The 13,142-nt window shown below is 46.4% G+C and overlaps 3 protein-coding genes across 4 annotated transcripts; 1 reads left to right on the forward strand and 2 right to left on the reverse strand.

Annotated features, from left to right (window-relative positions):
• Positions 1-1,437: 1,437 nt before the first annotated feature.
• On the forward strand, positions 1,438-4,340 carry CYP51G1 (CYTOCHROME P450 51G1). 2 transcript variants are annotated; one of them, XM_021972548.2, is made up of 3 exons: positions 1,438-1,623; positions 1,993-2,509; positions 3,129-4,340. In XM_021972548.2, exons 2-3 carry the CDS (start codon positions 2,039-2,041, stop codon positions 4,125-4,127), a joined length of 1,470 nt encoding a protein of 489 aa, XP_021828240.1. In that variant the 5' UTR covers positions 1,438-1,623; positions 1,993-2,038; the 3' UTR covers positions 4,128-4,340. The 2 variants fall into 2 exon arrangements, with proteins under 2 accessions (XP_021828240.1, XP_021828239.1); XM_021972547.2 differs by having other exon boundaries at positions 1,439-1,623; positions 2,017-2,509.
• Positions 4,341-4,567: 227 nt separating this feature from the next.
• LOC110768707 (FKBP-like peptidyl-prolyl cis-trans isomerase family protein) lies at positions 4,568-6,404 on the reverse strand. The gene is made up of 7 exons (XM_088256091.1): positions 6,325-6,404; positions 6,177-6,227; positions 5,813-5,893; positions 5,677-5,721; positions 5,307-5,362; positions 5,105-5,180; positions 4,568-5,024 (listed from the first exon to the last, which is right to left on the reverse strand). The coding sequence occupies exons 1-7, from the start codon at positions 6,370-6,372 to the stop codon at positions 4,929-4,931; spliced, it is 453 nt and encodes a 150-aa protein (XP_088112217.1). The 5' UTR covers positions 6,373-6,404; the 3' UTR covers positions 4,568-4,928.
• A 4,922-nt stretch (positions 6,405-11,326) lies between these two features.
• On the reverse strand, positions 11,327-12,870 carry LOC148297735 (uncharacterized). The gene is made up of 4 exons (XM_088256086.1): positions 12,740-12,870; positions 12,487-12,627; positions 11,923-12,404; positions 11,327-11,844 (listed from the first exon to the last, which is right to left on the reverse strand). Exons 1-4 carry the CDS (start codon positions 12,852-12,854, stop codon positions 11,410-11,412), a joined length of 1,173 nt encoding a protein of 390 aa, XP_088112212.1. The 5' UTR covers positions 12,855-12,870; the 3' UTR covers positions 11,327-11,409.
• Positions 12,871-13,142: the final 272 nt, after the last annotated feature.

Consider the following 13,142-nt stretch of genomic DNA (forward strand, 5'->3'; position numbering starts at 1 on the left):
TTTGCTACTTATGTTTTCCAAGATTGCAATTATACCTGAAGATCCCGAAGCTTGCAACATGAGCTCAAATTTGCCAAGGCCAGTAGAAAGTCTAGCCCAACCGCGAATAGTTCACCCAGGGCGGTTGAAGCAAATTGGTTACTGTCACTTGTTAGGGCACTTCCAGCAGTAAAACCCTTGCCATGGCAAGGGGGGACTAGGGCAAGTATTATTCACATGAATAGTGCCTGCCCTTGCAAAAAGTAAAATGCACTTCCAGCAGTTGTCATGGCAAATGTTATTCACTTTTTTGTTTTTTTAACAAATTTGTTTACCTAAATAATTAATTTGGACAAGATTTTGGGTTTCTAATTTTAGATAAATTTTTGTTTCAAATTTCAAATTTTGGGTATTTTTAAAAAAAAATTTTGAATTTTTTTCATATTTTTTTGCAGAAAAAATTTTCTGCCGTTGGATTGAAGGACAAAAATGAATCTGACAGCCGAGAAGCCACCACGTGGCACCAGCCCTCGAGCTCCCCCTGCCTTCGAACCAACCCAGGCTCGTGGTCCCCACAGCTTGCCCGGGCCAACCTCTGCTGCTAGAAACCGAATTTGGGCACAAACAGCCCCCCAGCCCTTGCTTGCGGGCTCTGCTGGAAGTGGCCTTAATGCAAATTGTTTACTGTCACTTGTTGATGCATGTAGAATTCACATTACATTTGTGACTAAAAATAAACTGCTTGTGCGTGTCCAATTGTCCCTAACAAAACTGATCCGCATTATTGCGTGTACAACTATCTCTAGCAAAACTGATCCGCATTATTTCATGTACGACTATTTCTAGCAAAACTGATCCTAGCAAAACTAATCCGCATTATTTCATTTACGACTGTTTCTAGCAAAACTGATCTTAGCAAAACTAATCTGCATTATTGTGTGTACGATTGTCTCTAGCAAAACCGATCCGCATTATTATTCACTGTCCTCGGGCTAAAGCCCAAAAGTATAATAAGGGGAGAATCTCCCTTCACCCATGGATAGTCCACTTGTCCTGACAGGCTGAAACAAACTACTCTGTCCCGCCATGCACTCTCCGCCCCTCCGCTCTGATCTATAAAACCTCAGTTTGTTTTGTTGTTTCTGTCTTTTCGTCCCCTTCCTTTGCTACCCAACTTGGCATGGCACGTGGTAAATTCATATAAAATTCCCAGCACCAATCAAATTCAAACACGTGTACGACAAACTACCTTTGTCATAGACCCACCGTTTTCTAGATCCAACGAGCGCAGCCTTACACTTGTATCGTTTTCCATACAAGATTAGGAGCACCAATGAGAGATTAAATATTAGTATTAATAATGGAAATTAATCTGAATTACCCATACAAAAATAAACAAATAATTAATATTTAAAATCTTAGTGGAAGCGGACTAACCAGAGTTGAGAGAGACTTGTATTGTATCCACTCACGGCTCATCTCAATTTTAATCCCTTTTAAAATCTTAAGCCTTTAAAACTTAATTTCACTTCACTACTGGACTAGCTTTGGTGTTTTCCTTGACTGGTTTTTTTTTTCTCTCTCTCTCTCTCTCTCTCTCTCTCTCTCTCCTCCTATCCTTTCTGCGTTCCAATCTGCAATCAGGTACAAAACCCTAATTGCTGCTTCTTATCTCAAATTTTCATCCTTAATGATTATTTTAATATCTCTCTAATTAATAGCCATTGCTGTTTGTGTTTATTTTCTGTCATGCATTTTCTTTCTACTGCAGCTTTGAAATCAATCTGATATATTTCTTTCCCGGATTCTAGTTTTCTTTTCATGCCTTGTTTGGTTGCCGTGAAAATCGAAGTTTCTATTCAATTTTCCAGCAACCAGACGGAGGATTTATATAAATTGGTTTTGCTTGCTGCTCAAACTTAGATCTCATCCAAATCTACTATTAAAAGTAATTTTTCTGTTTGTGTTTCCGTCGGAATTGGTGGTCATTGAAAAGCTGCTGATTTTCTACAGTTTGTGTGTGAATTTTGCGATTAGGTCCCTGTACTTGCACCAAATTATGGTGACAATGGATGTGGATAACAAGTTTTTCAGTGTGGGTCTGATGATTTTGGCCACTCTAGTGGTGGCCAAGCTTATCTCATGGCTTTTGATGTCCCGATCTGGAAAGCGTCTCCCTCCGGTGGTCAACACGTGGCCTGTGATTGGGGGACTTCTCCGTTTCTTGAAAGGTCCCATTGTGATGCTTCGTGAAGAGTACCCTAAGCTTGGGAGTGTATTCACATTGAACCTACTTAACAAGAAGATCACTTTCTTGATTGGTCCTGAGGTTTCTGCTCACTTCTTCAAGGCCCCGGAATCTGATCTTAGCCAGCAGGAGGTCTACCAGTTCAATGTGCCCACTTTTGGCCCCGGAGTTGTATTCGATGTGGATTACTCAGTGCGGCAAGAGCAGTTCCGGTTCTTCACCGAGGCTCTCAGGGTGAATAAACTTAAGGCATATGTGGATCAGATGGTTACAGAAGCAGAGGTAAGTGTTTGGATTGAATATATATTTTTGTTTATCTAATCTGCTTCAGCCTTCAACATGTTTAGTAATTTATTCACATATGTCTAGGAGAAGACCCCCTCCGTATTCTTAGGCAATTAGCAATATCAGATGTGACTCAAGGTCACAATTCTTTACCATCATGGCCTACACTAATATCCTGGGACTTGCAAGTTTTTCTAGGAATGTTGATTGGATGAAGGGCCTTCTCAACTGGCACGTGTTTCTCTTTCATGAACTTACCAAACAAAAAAGATTGCTCCTTAATCGGAACAATTGAGAAGCCTTTAGGACCTGGTTCCTTTTTTTTCTTTTTCTTTTTTATTATTTTTTAAAGAGAATAAATTGCCACTAAGCATCAATTAGATGCTGGCAAGTCTGGGGCAACATAAGCTTTCATCATTTTCCTCATATACTATTGTTCAATTTAAGCACACACTTAGGCACAAACCCACACAAAGACATGCTTGTACTTTTTATTCTAAAGTCTCAAACAACTTGTTGGAACTTTCACTTGTGCTTGTACCTTGTTCTAGAAAACTTATACCTAGTGAATGGACATCTATTGTGTTAATCCTTGTCCTCAAACTGTACTTGGCAGGATTACTTTTCCAAGTGGGGAGACAGTGGCGAGGTGGACTTAAAGTATGAGCTGGAGCATCTGATCATCTTAACTGCCAGTAGATGCCTCTTGGGTCGCGAAGTTCGTGATAAACTCTTTGATGATGTTTCAGCGTTGTTCCATGACCTTGACAATGGCATGCTTCCTATTAGTGTCATCTTCCCATACCTGCCCATCCCAGCTCACCGTCGCCGTGACCAGGCACGCAAGAAGCTTTCAGAAATCTTTGCAAGCATCATAAACTCCCGTAAGCGTTCTGAACAGTGTGAGAATGACATGTTGCAATGTTTCATTGATTCGAAGTACAAAAATGGCCGACCAACAACTGAATCTGAGGTCACTGGCTTGCTCATTGCTGCTCTCTTTGCTGGGCAACACACTAGTTCTATCACTTCCACTTGGACTGGGGGCTATCTCCTCCGTCACAAGGAATACTTATCTGCTGTGTCAGAGGAGCAGAAAAACCTAATGAAAAAGCATGGGAAGAAGGTTGATCATGATATATTGTCAGAGATGGATGTCCTGTACCGTAGCATCAAGGAAGCTCTGAGATTACACCCTCCACTAATCATGCTGCTGCGAAGCTCGCATAGTGATTTTAGCGTACAAACCCGTGAGGGGAAAGAGTATGACATCCCGAAGGGGCACATAGTTGCCACATCACCATATTTTGCCAACCGGCTTCCTCATATTTACAAGGAGCCAGACACGTACGATCCTGAGAGATTTGCTGCTGGGAGAGAAGAAGATAAGGTGGCAGGGGCATTCTCATATATCTCATTTGGAGGTGGCAGGCATGGATGCCTTGGTGAGCCTTTTGCATACTTGCAGATAAAGGCTATATGGAGCCATTTGCTGAGAAATTTTGAATTGGAGCTGGTGTCACCTTTTCCCGAGATTGATTGGAATGCCATGGTTGTGGGTGTGAAGGGAAAGATGATGGTGCGGTACAAGCGACGGGAGCTCTCCTTCGATTAATGGCAATGACTTTTTTGGGTGGTCAGCAGGTTTTGTTTTTTGGTGAGGTGGTCAGCAGTTTTAAATTATTGTTCTCTAGGATGTTTTTGCCCCCTCTTCTTGTATGTGTTGATTTTCTTCCCCGTTTTGCAATTAAATGTTGATGATGCGTACTTTTACTGGATTATGTCTTGTTTAGTGTCATATTTATGATGAAGATTGTAGCTTCTGACATGACTTCAGATTTACTCCAGTTTCATGGACTAGCGGCAGTTGTTTTTAGTTTTCTCTTATCTTCGAAAAAAAAATTTGCTACATGTAGAGGAGCAGTTGATGCACCACAATGCCAGCTTTTTTTCTTTTCCTTTTTTGGGTCGAAAACATATCCATTACGAAGAGAAAACAAAGAGGAAAATGAAAACAGCACAAGCGCTGCACCTCAAGGACAAACAGGTCCAGTCTCCATAAAACGCCACAATGCCAGCTTAGGTGATTCAATTTAATGTTTCACTATACAGATGTACTGCGTGAAAAACTTGAAAAGTAAAGACAACAAAAAGCTTATCAGAGAGAGAGAGAGAGAGAGAGAGAAGACAGGCTTGAGACAATTAGCTACTTGCCACACATTTTCATTTCAACTCTTGGCTTCATGGAAAGAAATCTTCTCCCTCGAGATTGATGGTATATAATCAAAGAAACCGGCTTTTCTCAGCTAACCAATATCTTCTGGCATCCTGAATAATAAACTCATGATAAATAAGCCGCATTCTTTATAGCCGGCTAAGTAATTTCCTATGAGAAATGTTGAATTTCAAAGGAAATTCAGTTGGGTACGATCTTGATGAGCTCAATATCAAACAGAAGAGTCTTGTCTATCAGCCCCTGGTTCCTCAGCACAAAATCCAAGGCTCGTTGGCCCTGTGAAACATCGACATTCCACCTTTATAAGAACAAGCAGAATTTCATTACAAGAATCACCAACAGGACACAAGAATTACCGAAAATGTTGTGGGTCTCGGTGCACTTTTGTTGTAGTCATTCTCAGGATATCCCAACTCTGGGGGCACTATGATCCTGCATCACTGTGAACTAGATTGTGAAATTTGCATATAATATTTGATGTATTAAACTGCTCATTCAACCTAACTTCTTGAAAATTCCTTAAGCAACTGCTATATGCTACAGAAAAACATGCAGCACCTTCTAATGCCACCAAGAGCCATGCCTGAAACAGCTTCCTCAAAAGCTGGTATTACCTGAAGATTCAAGGACCAAACACCACCATTAGAGCCCACTAATCGAGTATTTGAGTAATTATATGCTAACAAGCCAGTGAACAACTCAAGATCTACGGTTCAATTTAAAACAGCAATTTGTCCTCCACACTGTTCCAACTGAATCCTAATCTACAGAGTTGCACAATATTGTATTATTAACGACCTTCTGATGTAGTGTTGGACAAACTATGAGACAAAACACATGAGACCATGGAGAATCACAAAGCGAAATAATAAACAAACAGCTGCAACAACCAAGATTGTCTGGTTGAATTAGTTCACAAATCTCTCACCTCCTGAGATCCTACCCTAAATTTGAAAAAGGCCTTGTCATCACCCTGCATTTGAGAAACCATGGAACGGAGTCTGTCAATTAAGCTCATGCAACGCTACGAAGTCCACAGTTAAGGAATGAGAAGTATTCCATACCTCAAATGAACCGCCCTTTGTCTTATTTCGAGCTTCAAAGATACGTCCATAATATCCTATGGTATAACCATCCCAATCAACCTGGAACACATCCAAATATCAAAAACCACAATAACGACCGAACTTTGAAGATAAAAACATTTGCAAGCCTGCATGAGTCTATGTTGACTTCATCCAAAATTTCCATCCAAAGTAAAGGAAGTTCGTTCTATAGATTTTCATATAACAGACAAATCCATTGATACAAATTGAAACTAATTTCAAACAGACACCTTATCTGAATGTAAGATTCCCACTTAGTACATGAAAAGTGAAAACCCAAGTAAAAACTTCAAAGCACGCCCTCAAAGAATGGGTGGCTTACCACTACTGTCTCTCCCACCTTGGGTTTGGGGCCATCTCCTAGTCGTAAGTCCTGCATTAGATACCACAAAATAAAAATAAAAAACACTCTGAAGAGCTTGTGAATTTAACCAAAACAAGGAAGTATGGTTAATGTTCCAGTAGGTGACCTTATACTGAAGACCTGATGCAGTTTCTGTGTAGTCTGGATAACTCATTTTCGACTTGCCATAGTCCTTTCCCCTAAGTGCTGGCACTGTAAGTAGTTGAAAACAATTCAGAATGAAATCAATGATATGAGAAAAAGCAACAATTTTCGACTGTCAGCAAAAAGCAACACAGTGACACAGTACACAGATTATATAAACATGTATAATATTTGACCCATGAGCAAGCAGCTATTCACGCATCTGCTTCAGCACCCACCCCGGCCGAGTACTTTAACACCAAACGTGGCCCAGCCAACCAGTCGAGGAGCACCTTCGGTAATTCCCCATCTGCTTCAGCACCCACCCCGGCCAAACCTCACCATTCAGCTCCCGTTCCTGACCACCAGGGTACCCAGTACCCTAAGAGGAAAGACAGCCACCAGCATACCTTCAACAACGAGAAGCGTAGCAGACACGACAACCGCCATCAGCCCCGCGGAGGCCACCCTCCCAGGCCAGGTGGTCGTGCCCCACTCCCTTTTGAGCCGAAGCCCAGGTTCGAGGTATTCACCACGTTGAACACTACTTATGAGAATGTTCTGGTCCAGGAAGCCCCCATTATACCCAAACCTCCCCCTCGGAGACCGCCCAACAAGCCTATGCCGAACACAGGCGTCTTCTGCCGATTCCACCAGTTCACTGGCCATGATACCGAATCTTGTATCACATTGCGCAACATCATTGAAGGCCTCATCCGGGAAGGGAAGCTAGACAAGTACGTGCACAACCACCCAGCCCCACCTAACCCACACCAACGACAGATCAACATGATCTCTACCATTAGTGGTGGCCCTACATTGGCTGGAACCTCCAATAACTCCATCAAACATTATGTCCGCTCCACCTATGCGCACCAGGTCTTCAGCACCGAGCAGGGACGCTTGCCGAAGACCCATAAATTAGGCTGGGCCCCCATTACCTTTAGCGAGGAAGAGGAGCGTGGTGTCATTTTCCCTCATGACGACCCACTCATCATCCGGGCGGACATCTCTAACTTCGATGTTGGGCGTATCCTGGTGGACACTGGCAGCTCGGTCAGTGTGATGTTTGCTGAAGCTTTCAACGAACTCCAAGTCCCTACTCACTTGCTGGACCGTAGCATCACACCTCTGGTGAGCTTCTCTGGCGATGTTGTCCAGCCTATTGGGAGCATCCACCTCCCTATCTCCATTGGTTCAGCACCCCAGCGAGCAACGATCACCACTCCCTTCCTCATCGTCAACTGCCCCACGGCATACAACGTCATCCTTGGACGCCCAGCCTTAGCAAAAATGAAGGTATTCGTCTCCACTCATATGTTACTACTAAAGTTCCCCACCCCCCATGGCACAGGCATGGTGCGCGGCGACCAACTTGGCGCCCGAAGCTGCTATGCCTCAGCAGTGAAGTCCACCAACCACCAACATAGGGGTGAGGCCCTAGCAGTAACCAAGGCCCCAGCCCCTCCTCGAGCTGGCACTGAACGACCTGAAGACCCCAGGGAGGAATCTGTCACCCAGCTGGCCGAACCTGTGGAAGACCTTGAGCTGGTTACTCTCCATGACAACATCCCAGACCGGCAAGTTCGAATCGGCACCTCCCTCTCACCAGAGCTTCGCTCTGACCTTGTCGCCTTCCTCCGCCTCAACTCTGAGGTCTTCGCCTGGTCTTACAATGACATGCCTGGCATATCACCAGACGTTATATCCCATCGGCTGAGCATTAATCCCGCAGTCCGACCCGTTCGGCAGAAGCGTCGGGCCTACGACCCAGAGAGATACGAGGCCATGAAGGCGGAGGTGGACAAGTTGAGCAGCATCGGCTTTATCAAAGAAGTAGACTACCCCACTTGGCTAGCTAACGTGGTCATGGTTAGGAAGCCAAAGAAAGGCTGGCGCATGTGTGTAGACTACACCAACCTCAATCGGGCATGTCCGAAGGATAGCTTCCCTCTACCTAGGATTGACCAACTCGTGGACGCCACAGCAGGCCATGCCCTTCTTAGCTTCATGGACGCCTACTCCGGGTACAACCAAATCTTCATGCACCCTGACGACCAGGCCCACACCTCCTTCATTACAGATCGCGGCCTCTATTGTTATAAGGTAATGCCATTCGGCCTCAAGAACGCTGGTGCCACTTATCAGCGCCTAGTGAACAGCCTCTTCGCCCCATTGATCGGCAACACCATGGAGGTCTATGTCGATGATATGCTAGTCAAGAGCCGTACCGCTGATCAGCATATCCCTAACCTATCTGCCATGTTTGCCATCCTGAAGCAATATAGGATGAGACTCAATCCCACCAAATGCGCCTTTGGCGTGGCTTCGGGCAAATTCCTTGGCTTCATGATCAGCCAGCGGGGCATTGAGGCCAATCCAGAGAAGATCCAAGCCATCTTGGACATGAAGGTACCGACGACAGTCAAAGACATCCAGAGCCTTACCGGGCGCGTCGCAGCACTCACCAGGTTTATCTCCAAGGCTACTGATCGATGCGCCCCCTTCTTCAAAGCTCTTAAGGGCACTAAGCGTCACATCACCTGGACCCCAGAGTGTGACAAAGCTTTCAACGAGCTCAAGGAATACATGAGTCGGGCCCCTTTGTTATCAACCCCTGAACCCGGAGACATCCTCACGATTTACCTATCCATCTCAGCTACAGCGGTTAGCTCTGTACTCATCAGACCACATGAAGGTACTGAGCATCCAGTGCATTACGTTAGCAAGGCATTACAGGATGCTGAGGTTCGGTACCCAGACATCGAGAAGCTGGCGTTTTCCTTAGTAGTATCCGCCAGACGCCTGAGACCTTATTTCCAGGCACATACCATTCATGTCCTAACCAACCAACCACTCAGACAAGTACTGCAGAAACCAGAGACTTCCGGTAGGCTAGTCAAGTGGGCCATCGAGCTTGGCGAATTCGATATCCACTACAAGCCTCGCCCAGCTACCAAGGGTCAGGCGGTCGCCGACTTCATCTCTGAGCTCACAGAACCCCGGGCATTGGTCACCCCCCAGGTCATACCTGCAGGGCCCACTCCTCCATCGAATCTGGTTCACGTCGCCAGCCATGGCACCCTCGACCTTACTCAGCCCTCGTGGACATTGTACGTGGATGGCTCCTCCAATGCCCATGGTTGTGGAGCTGGCCTTGTTCTCATCTCCCCAGATAAGGTTGTCCTTGAGTATGCCCTCCGCTTTCAATTCCACGCTTCCAACAACGCGGCCGAGTATGAAGCACTCCTAGCTGGCCTTCGGCTAGCCAAGGAGATGGGCGCTAAACAAATCCAAATATTCAGTGACTCCAAGCTCGTTGTTCACCAAGTCAACCAGGACTTCACTGCCAAAGACATCTCTATGACTGCATACCTTCAACATAGTCGCCACATGTTGACTACTTTTGACGCTTATCTCATCAGCCAGGTACCACGATCGGAGAACAGCCATGCTGATGCTTTGGCTAGGCTAGCCTCGGCCTTAGACCAGGGCAGCGGCCGAAACATTCACATCGAGTTCCTGGACCGCCCTAGCACACAAACCCCACTCATCTGTACCATTGATCACAGCCCTACTTGGATGGACCCCATCCTTCAATTCTTGCAAAACCAGACACTACCTACTGATCCTGCTGAAGCACGACGTGTTCGTTATCGCTCTGCTCGATACCTGATCATCAATGGCTCTCTATATAAGCGTGGTTTCAGTCTTCCTTACCTTCGATGTCTTACCCCAGAGGAAGGCAACTACGTCCTTCGGGAGATCCATGAGGGCATCTGCGGCAATCATTCAGGCGCTCGTTCACTAGCACACAAGGCCATTCGGCAAGGATACTTCTGGCCTTCAGTTCACACTGATGCCCAGGCCTTCACCCAGAAGTGCGACAAATGCCAGCGATTTGCCAACATACCACAGCTCGCAGCTGAGCCATTAACCCCCATGGTCAGTCCCTGGCCATTTGCCCAATGGGGACTTGACCTCATTGGACCTATGCCTGAGGGCAAGGGCCAGGTCAAGCACGCAGTTGTTGCCGTAGATTACTTCACCAAGTGGGTTGAAGCTGAAGCCTTAGCTACCATAACTGCAGCTCGCATCGAAACGTTCGTTTGGCAGAACATCGTATGTCGCTTCGGCATCCCCCACACCATCGTCACAGACAATGGCCGGCAATTTGACAACGCAAAGTTCAGGCAATTTTGTTCCAACCTCAAGATACGTCTTTGCTTCGCTTCCCCAGCCCATCCTCAGTCCAATGGCCAGGTCGAAGCTGTGAACAAAATCATCAAGAAAACCCTGAAGACCAAGCTTGACAAAGCCAAAGGGTCCTGGCCAGAGTTACTCCCAGAGGTCCTCTGGTCCTACCGCACCACCTTCCGTACCTCCACAGGAGAAACACCTTTCTCTCTGTCCTTTGGTACCGAAGCCGTGGCCCCAGTGGAAATTGGCCAGCCCACATACCGAACCTCCACTTATGATGCCGAAACCAATGACGAGCAGTTAGCACTAAACCTCGACTTCATTGATGAGCTTCGTGACCAATCCAACATGCGCAACGTCGCATACAAACAGCGCATCGCCAAGTACTACGACTCCCGGGTCAAACCCCGTGCATTCAAGGCAGGGGATTGGGTCATACGCAAGGTTTCCTTGGCTACCAAGAACCCTACTGAAGGTACCCTGGGCCCCACGTGGGAAGGCCCTTATGAGATTACAAAAGTTTGCCGACCCGGCACTTATCAGCTTCGCGATCCCAAGGGCAAGACCTTGCCTCATCCTTGGAATGCTGACCACCTCAAGTACTACTATAAGTAAACACACCTCGACCCTAGGACAACATGTTTTACTGATATTTATCTCTTGTACCTTTTGCCTTACGATATTTATCTAATATAATGCCTGACCTTGGCTAATTCTTACCAATCACATGATTACCATTTTTGCTAAGTACAACCGATATCAAAAGACAACAGGTAATATCATAGCAAATCAACATACACGTGCCCCAAGCAAGGCAAATTGTTCATACATAGCAAATACAAACGAAAGGAAGACGACGCCTTCAAGTCTAGGCAGAAGCGGCATCCGCAGGGCCTAGCTCCGACTCCGGCACAGCGGTAGTGTCATCAGCAGTAGGACTAGATGTTGGAGACTGGCCACTGGTATCAAATTTGATCTCAACCGAAGGGTTGAACCTCGCCAATCTCTTCTCCCAGCGAAGCTGCTCATCCACCAACCGGTCCATGATGTAGCTCCTCAGCTCCTCGGACGACCAGAACTCCTCGGCCGCTTCGGCTCGGGCAGCAGCTACCTCTTCAGCCTTCGACCGCTTCAGCTCTTCCACCTCTTTGGCCAACTCCGCCTTCTGCAACAGCAGGGTATTCCTTTCTCGGATAGCCTCCTGTGCCTCCGCCATCTTGCTCTTGGCCAGCTCATCACGCTTTTTCAACCTCTGAATCTCCTTATCTGCCTTAGCCATGTTAACATACATCTCGCCAAAGGCCTACAACACAAAGCATCATTAGTCAAAAAAAAAAAAAAACTAGAAAGATAAGCACAAATTCATAAACAGCTCACTCACATAAGCAGACGTGAGAATCGTCTTCTGGGCCCGATCTGCAAAGTTAGAAGCTTGCGTCTTGGCCAAAGCCTCAGGGTCACTCTTCACGCCCTCCAGGAAGACGTTCACCAGAGGTATCTCCTGACGATGCATGGCTAGGTTCGCCTCTTTCTTCTGCCGACGCATCTTGAAAAAGTCCACCTTCTCCACCCCTTCAGCAAACACATCATCAATACCGAAGGGCAACTTCGGTGGCGCCTGCAGGTTATAAGAAGGCATCCTAGGCTCCGTCCCCATCACACTCCGGTGAGCTTCCTCCAATGCCTTCCTCCTCCCCAGCACGTCGGCAATTAGCCCCTCATCATCACCCCTGGACCGCTTCCCAGTCGCCGGCTGGCTCCCCCCCTTCTCCGCTGTCTTGGCCCGAGACTCTCTCAGCCGCTTCTGCATCTCGGCCTCATCAATATCCACAACCTTCGTACTGCCCTTTACAATACCTGCCACTGCACATCAAAAACTAAGATGACCTAAGTACCTATAAAAAGGAATCAGAAGACAAACAACCAAAGTAACCTAGATACTTACTTCCTTGCAGAAGTCCGGACTCAAGCAAATTCTTCTGGGTGACCAAGTTTCGGCACTCACGCTCGGTCTCTGACAACAGCGACCTCACCTTCTCAACCTCGTCTTCTTGCTCCTTGGAGATAGACCCCCACTTCACCGAACCTGCAGCAAATGTTACACACTACTCAGCCATTTACACTTGCACAAGCAACAATGGAAAATCAAGAGAAACACAACAAAACAACACTCAGTCTTAAGGGATGGGGCCAAGAACCTATAGACTGGAAGTGGGTAGGAATATGTTTGGCAATGACCTTCCCTGGCGGACACTCCCAGCCACCATAAGCCAAACACCACTTGTTCCTCCAGGTCTTCTGAGTAGTAGGCATATGACTGATAAAATAACCCCTCTCCTTCGCCTTTCGACAATTAGCTTGTACCCAGCCAAAACTTCCCTGTTGCTTCGAAATTGAGTATAAATACATGAACTGCTCAAAGGTTGGCTCATCCAACCCAACCAACCACCAGGCAATGTAAAACCCGTGAAGAAGAATCCAAAAGTTAGGATTATATTGACCCGGCGCATACCCCAGCTTAGCCAACATCATCTGGACCCAAGGATGAAACGGCAGTCTGAAACCATGCTGGTACATACCTGTAAAAACCAACACCGAGCC

This window comes from Prunus avium, chromosome 1 (genome assembly GCF_965620075.1).
Source record: "Prunus avium chromosome 1, drPruAviu1.hap1.1, whole genome shotgun sequence".
NCBI lineage: Eukaryota > Viridiplantae > Streptophyta > Magnoliopsida > Rosales > Rosaceae > Prunus > Prunus avium.

Coding starts and splice junctions, on each gene's coding strand:
- LOC110768707 (XM_088256091.1), bottom strand. CDS start 6,372: ATGAGTTATCCAGACTACACAGAAACTGCATCAGGTCTTCAGTATAAG. Junction 5,363..5,676: donor TTAGGGTAGGATCTCAGGAG/GTGAGAGATTTG, acceptor TTGAATCTTCAG/GTAATACCAGCTTTTGAGGA. Junction 5,181..5,306: donor GCTCTTGGTGGCATTAGAAG/GTGCTGCATGTT, acceptor ACAGTGATGCAG/GATCATAGTGCCCCCAGAGT.
- LOC148297735 (XM_088256086.1), bottom strand. CDS start 12,854: ATGCCTACTACTCAGAAGACCTGGAGGAACAAGTGGTGTTTGGCTTAT. Junction 12,628..12,739: donor TACCCACTTCCAGTCTATAG/GTTCTTGGCCCC, acceptor CATTTGCTGCAG/GTTCGGTGAAGTGGGGGTCT. Junction 11,845..11,922: donor CGATTCTCACGTCTGCTTAT/GTGAGTGAGCTG, acceptor TTTGTGTTGTAG/GCCTTTGGCGAGATGTATGT.
- CYP51G1 (XM_021972548.2), top strand. CDS start 2,039: ATGGTGACAATGGATGTGGATAACAAGTTTTTCAGTGTGGGTCTGATG. Junction 2,510..3,128: donor AGATGGTTACAGAAGCAGAG/GTAAGTGTTTGG, acceptor TGTACTTGGCAG/GATTACTTTTCCAAGTGGGG.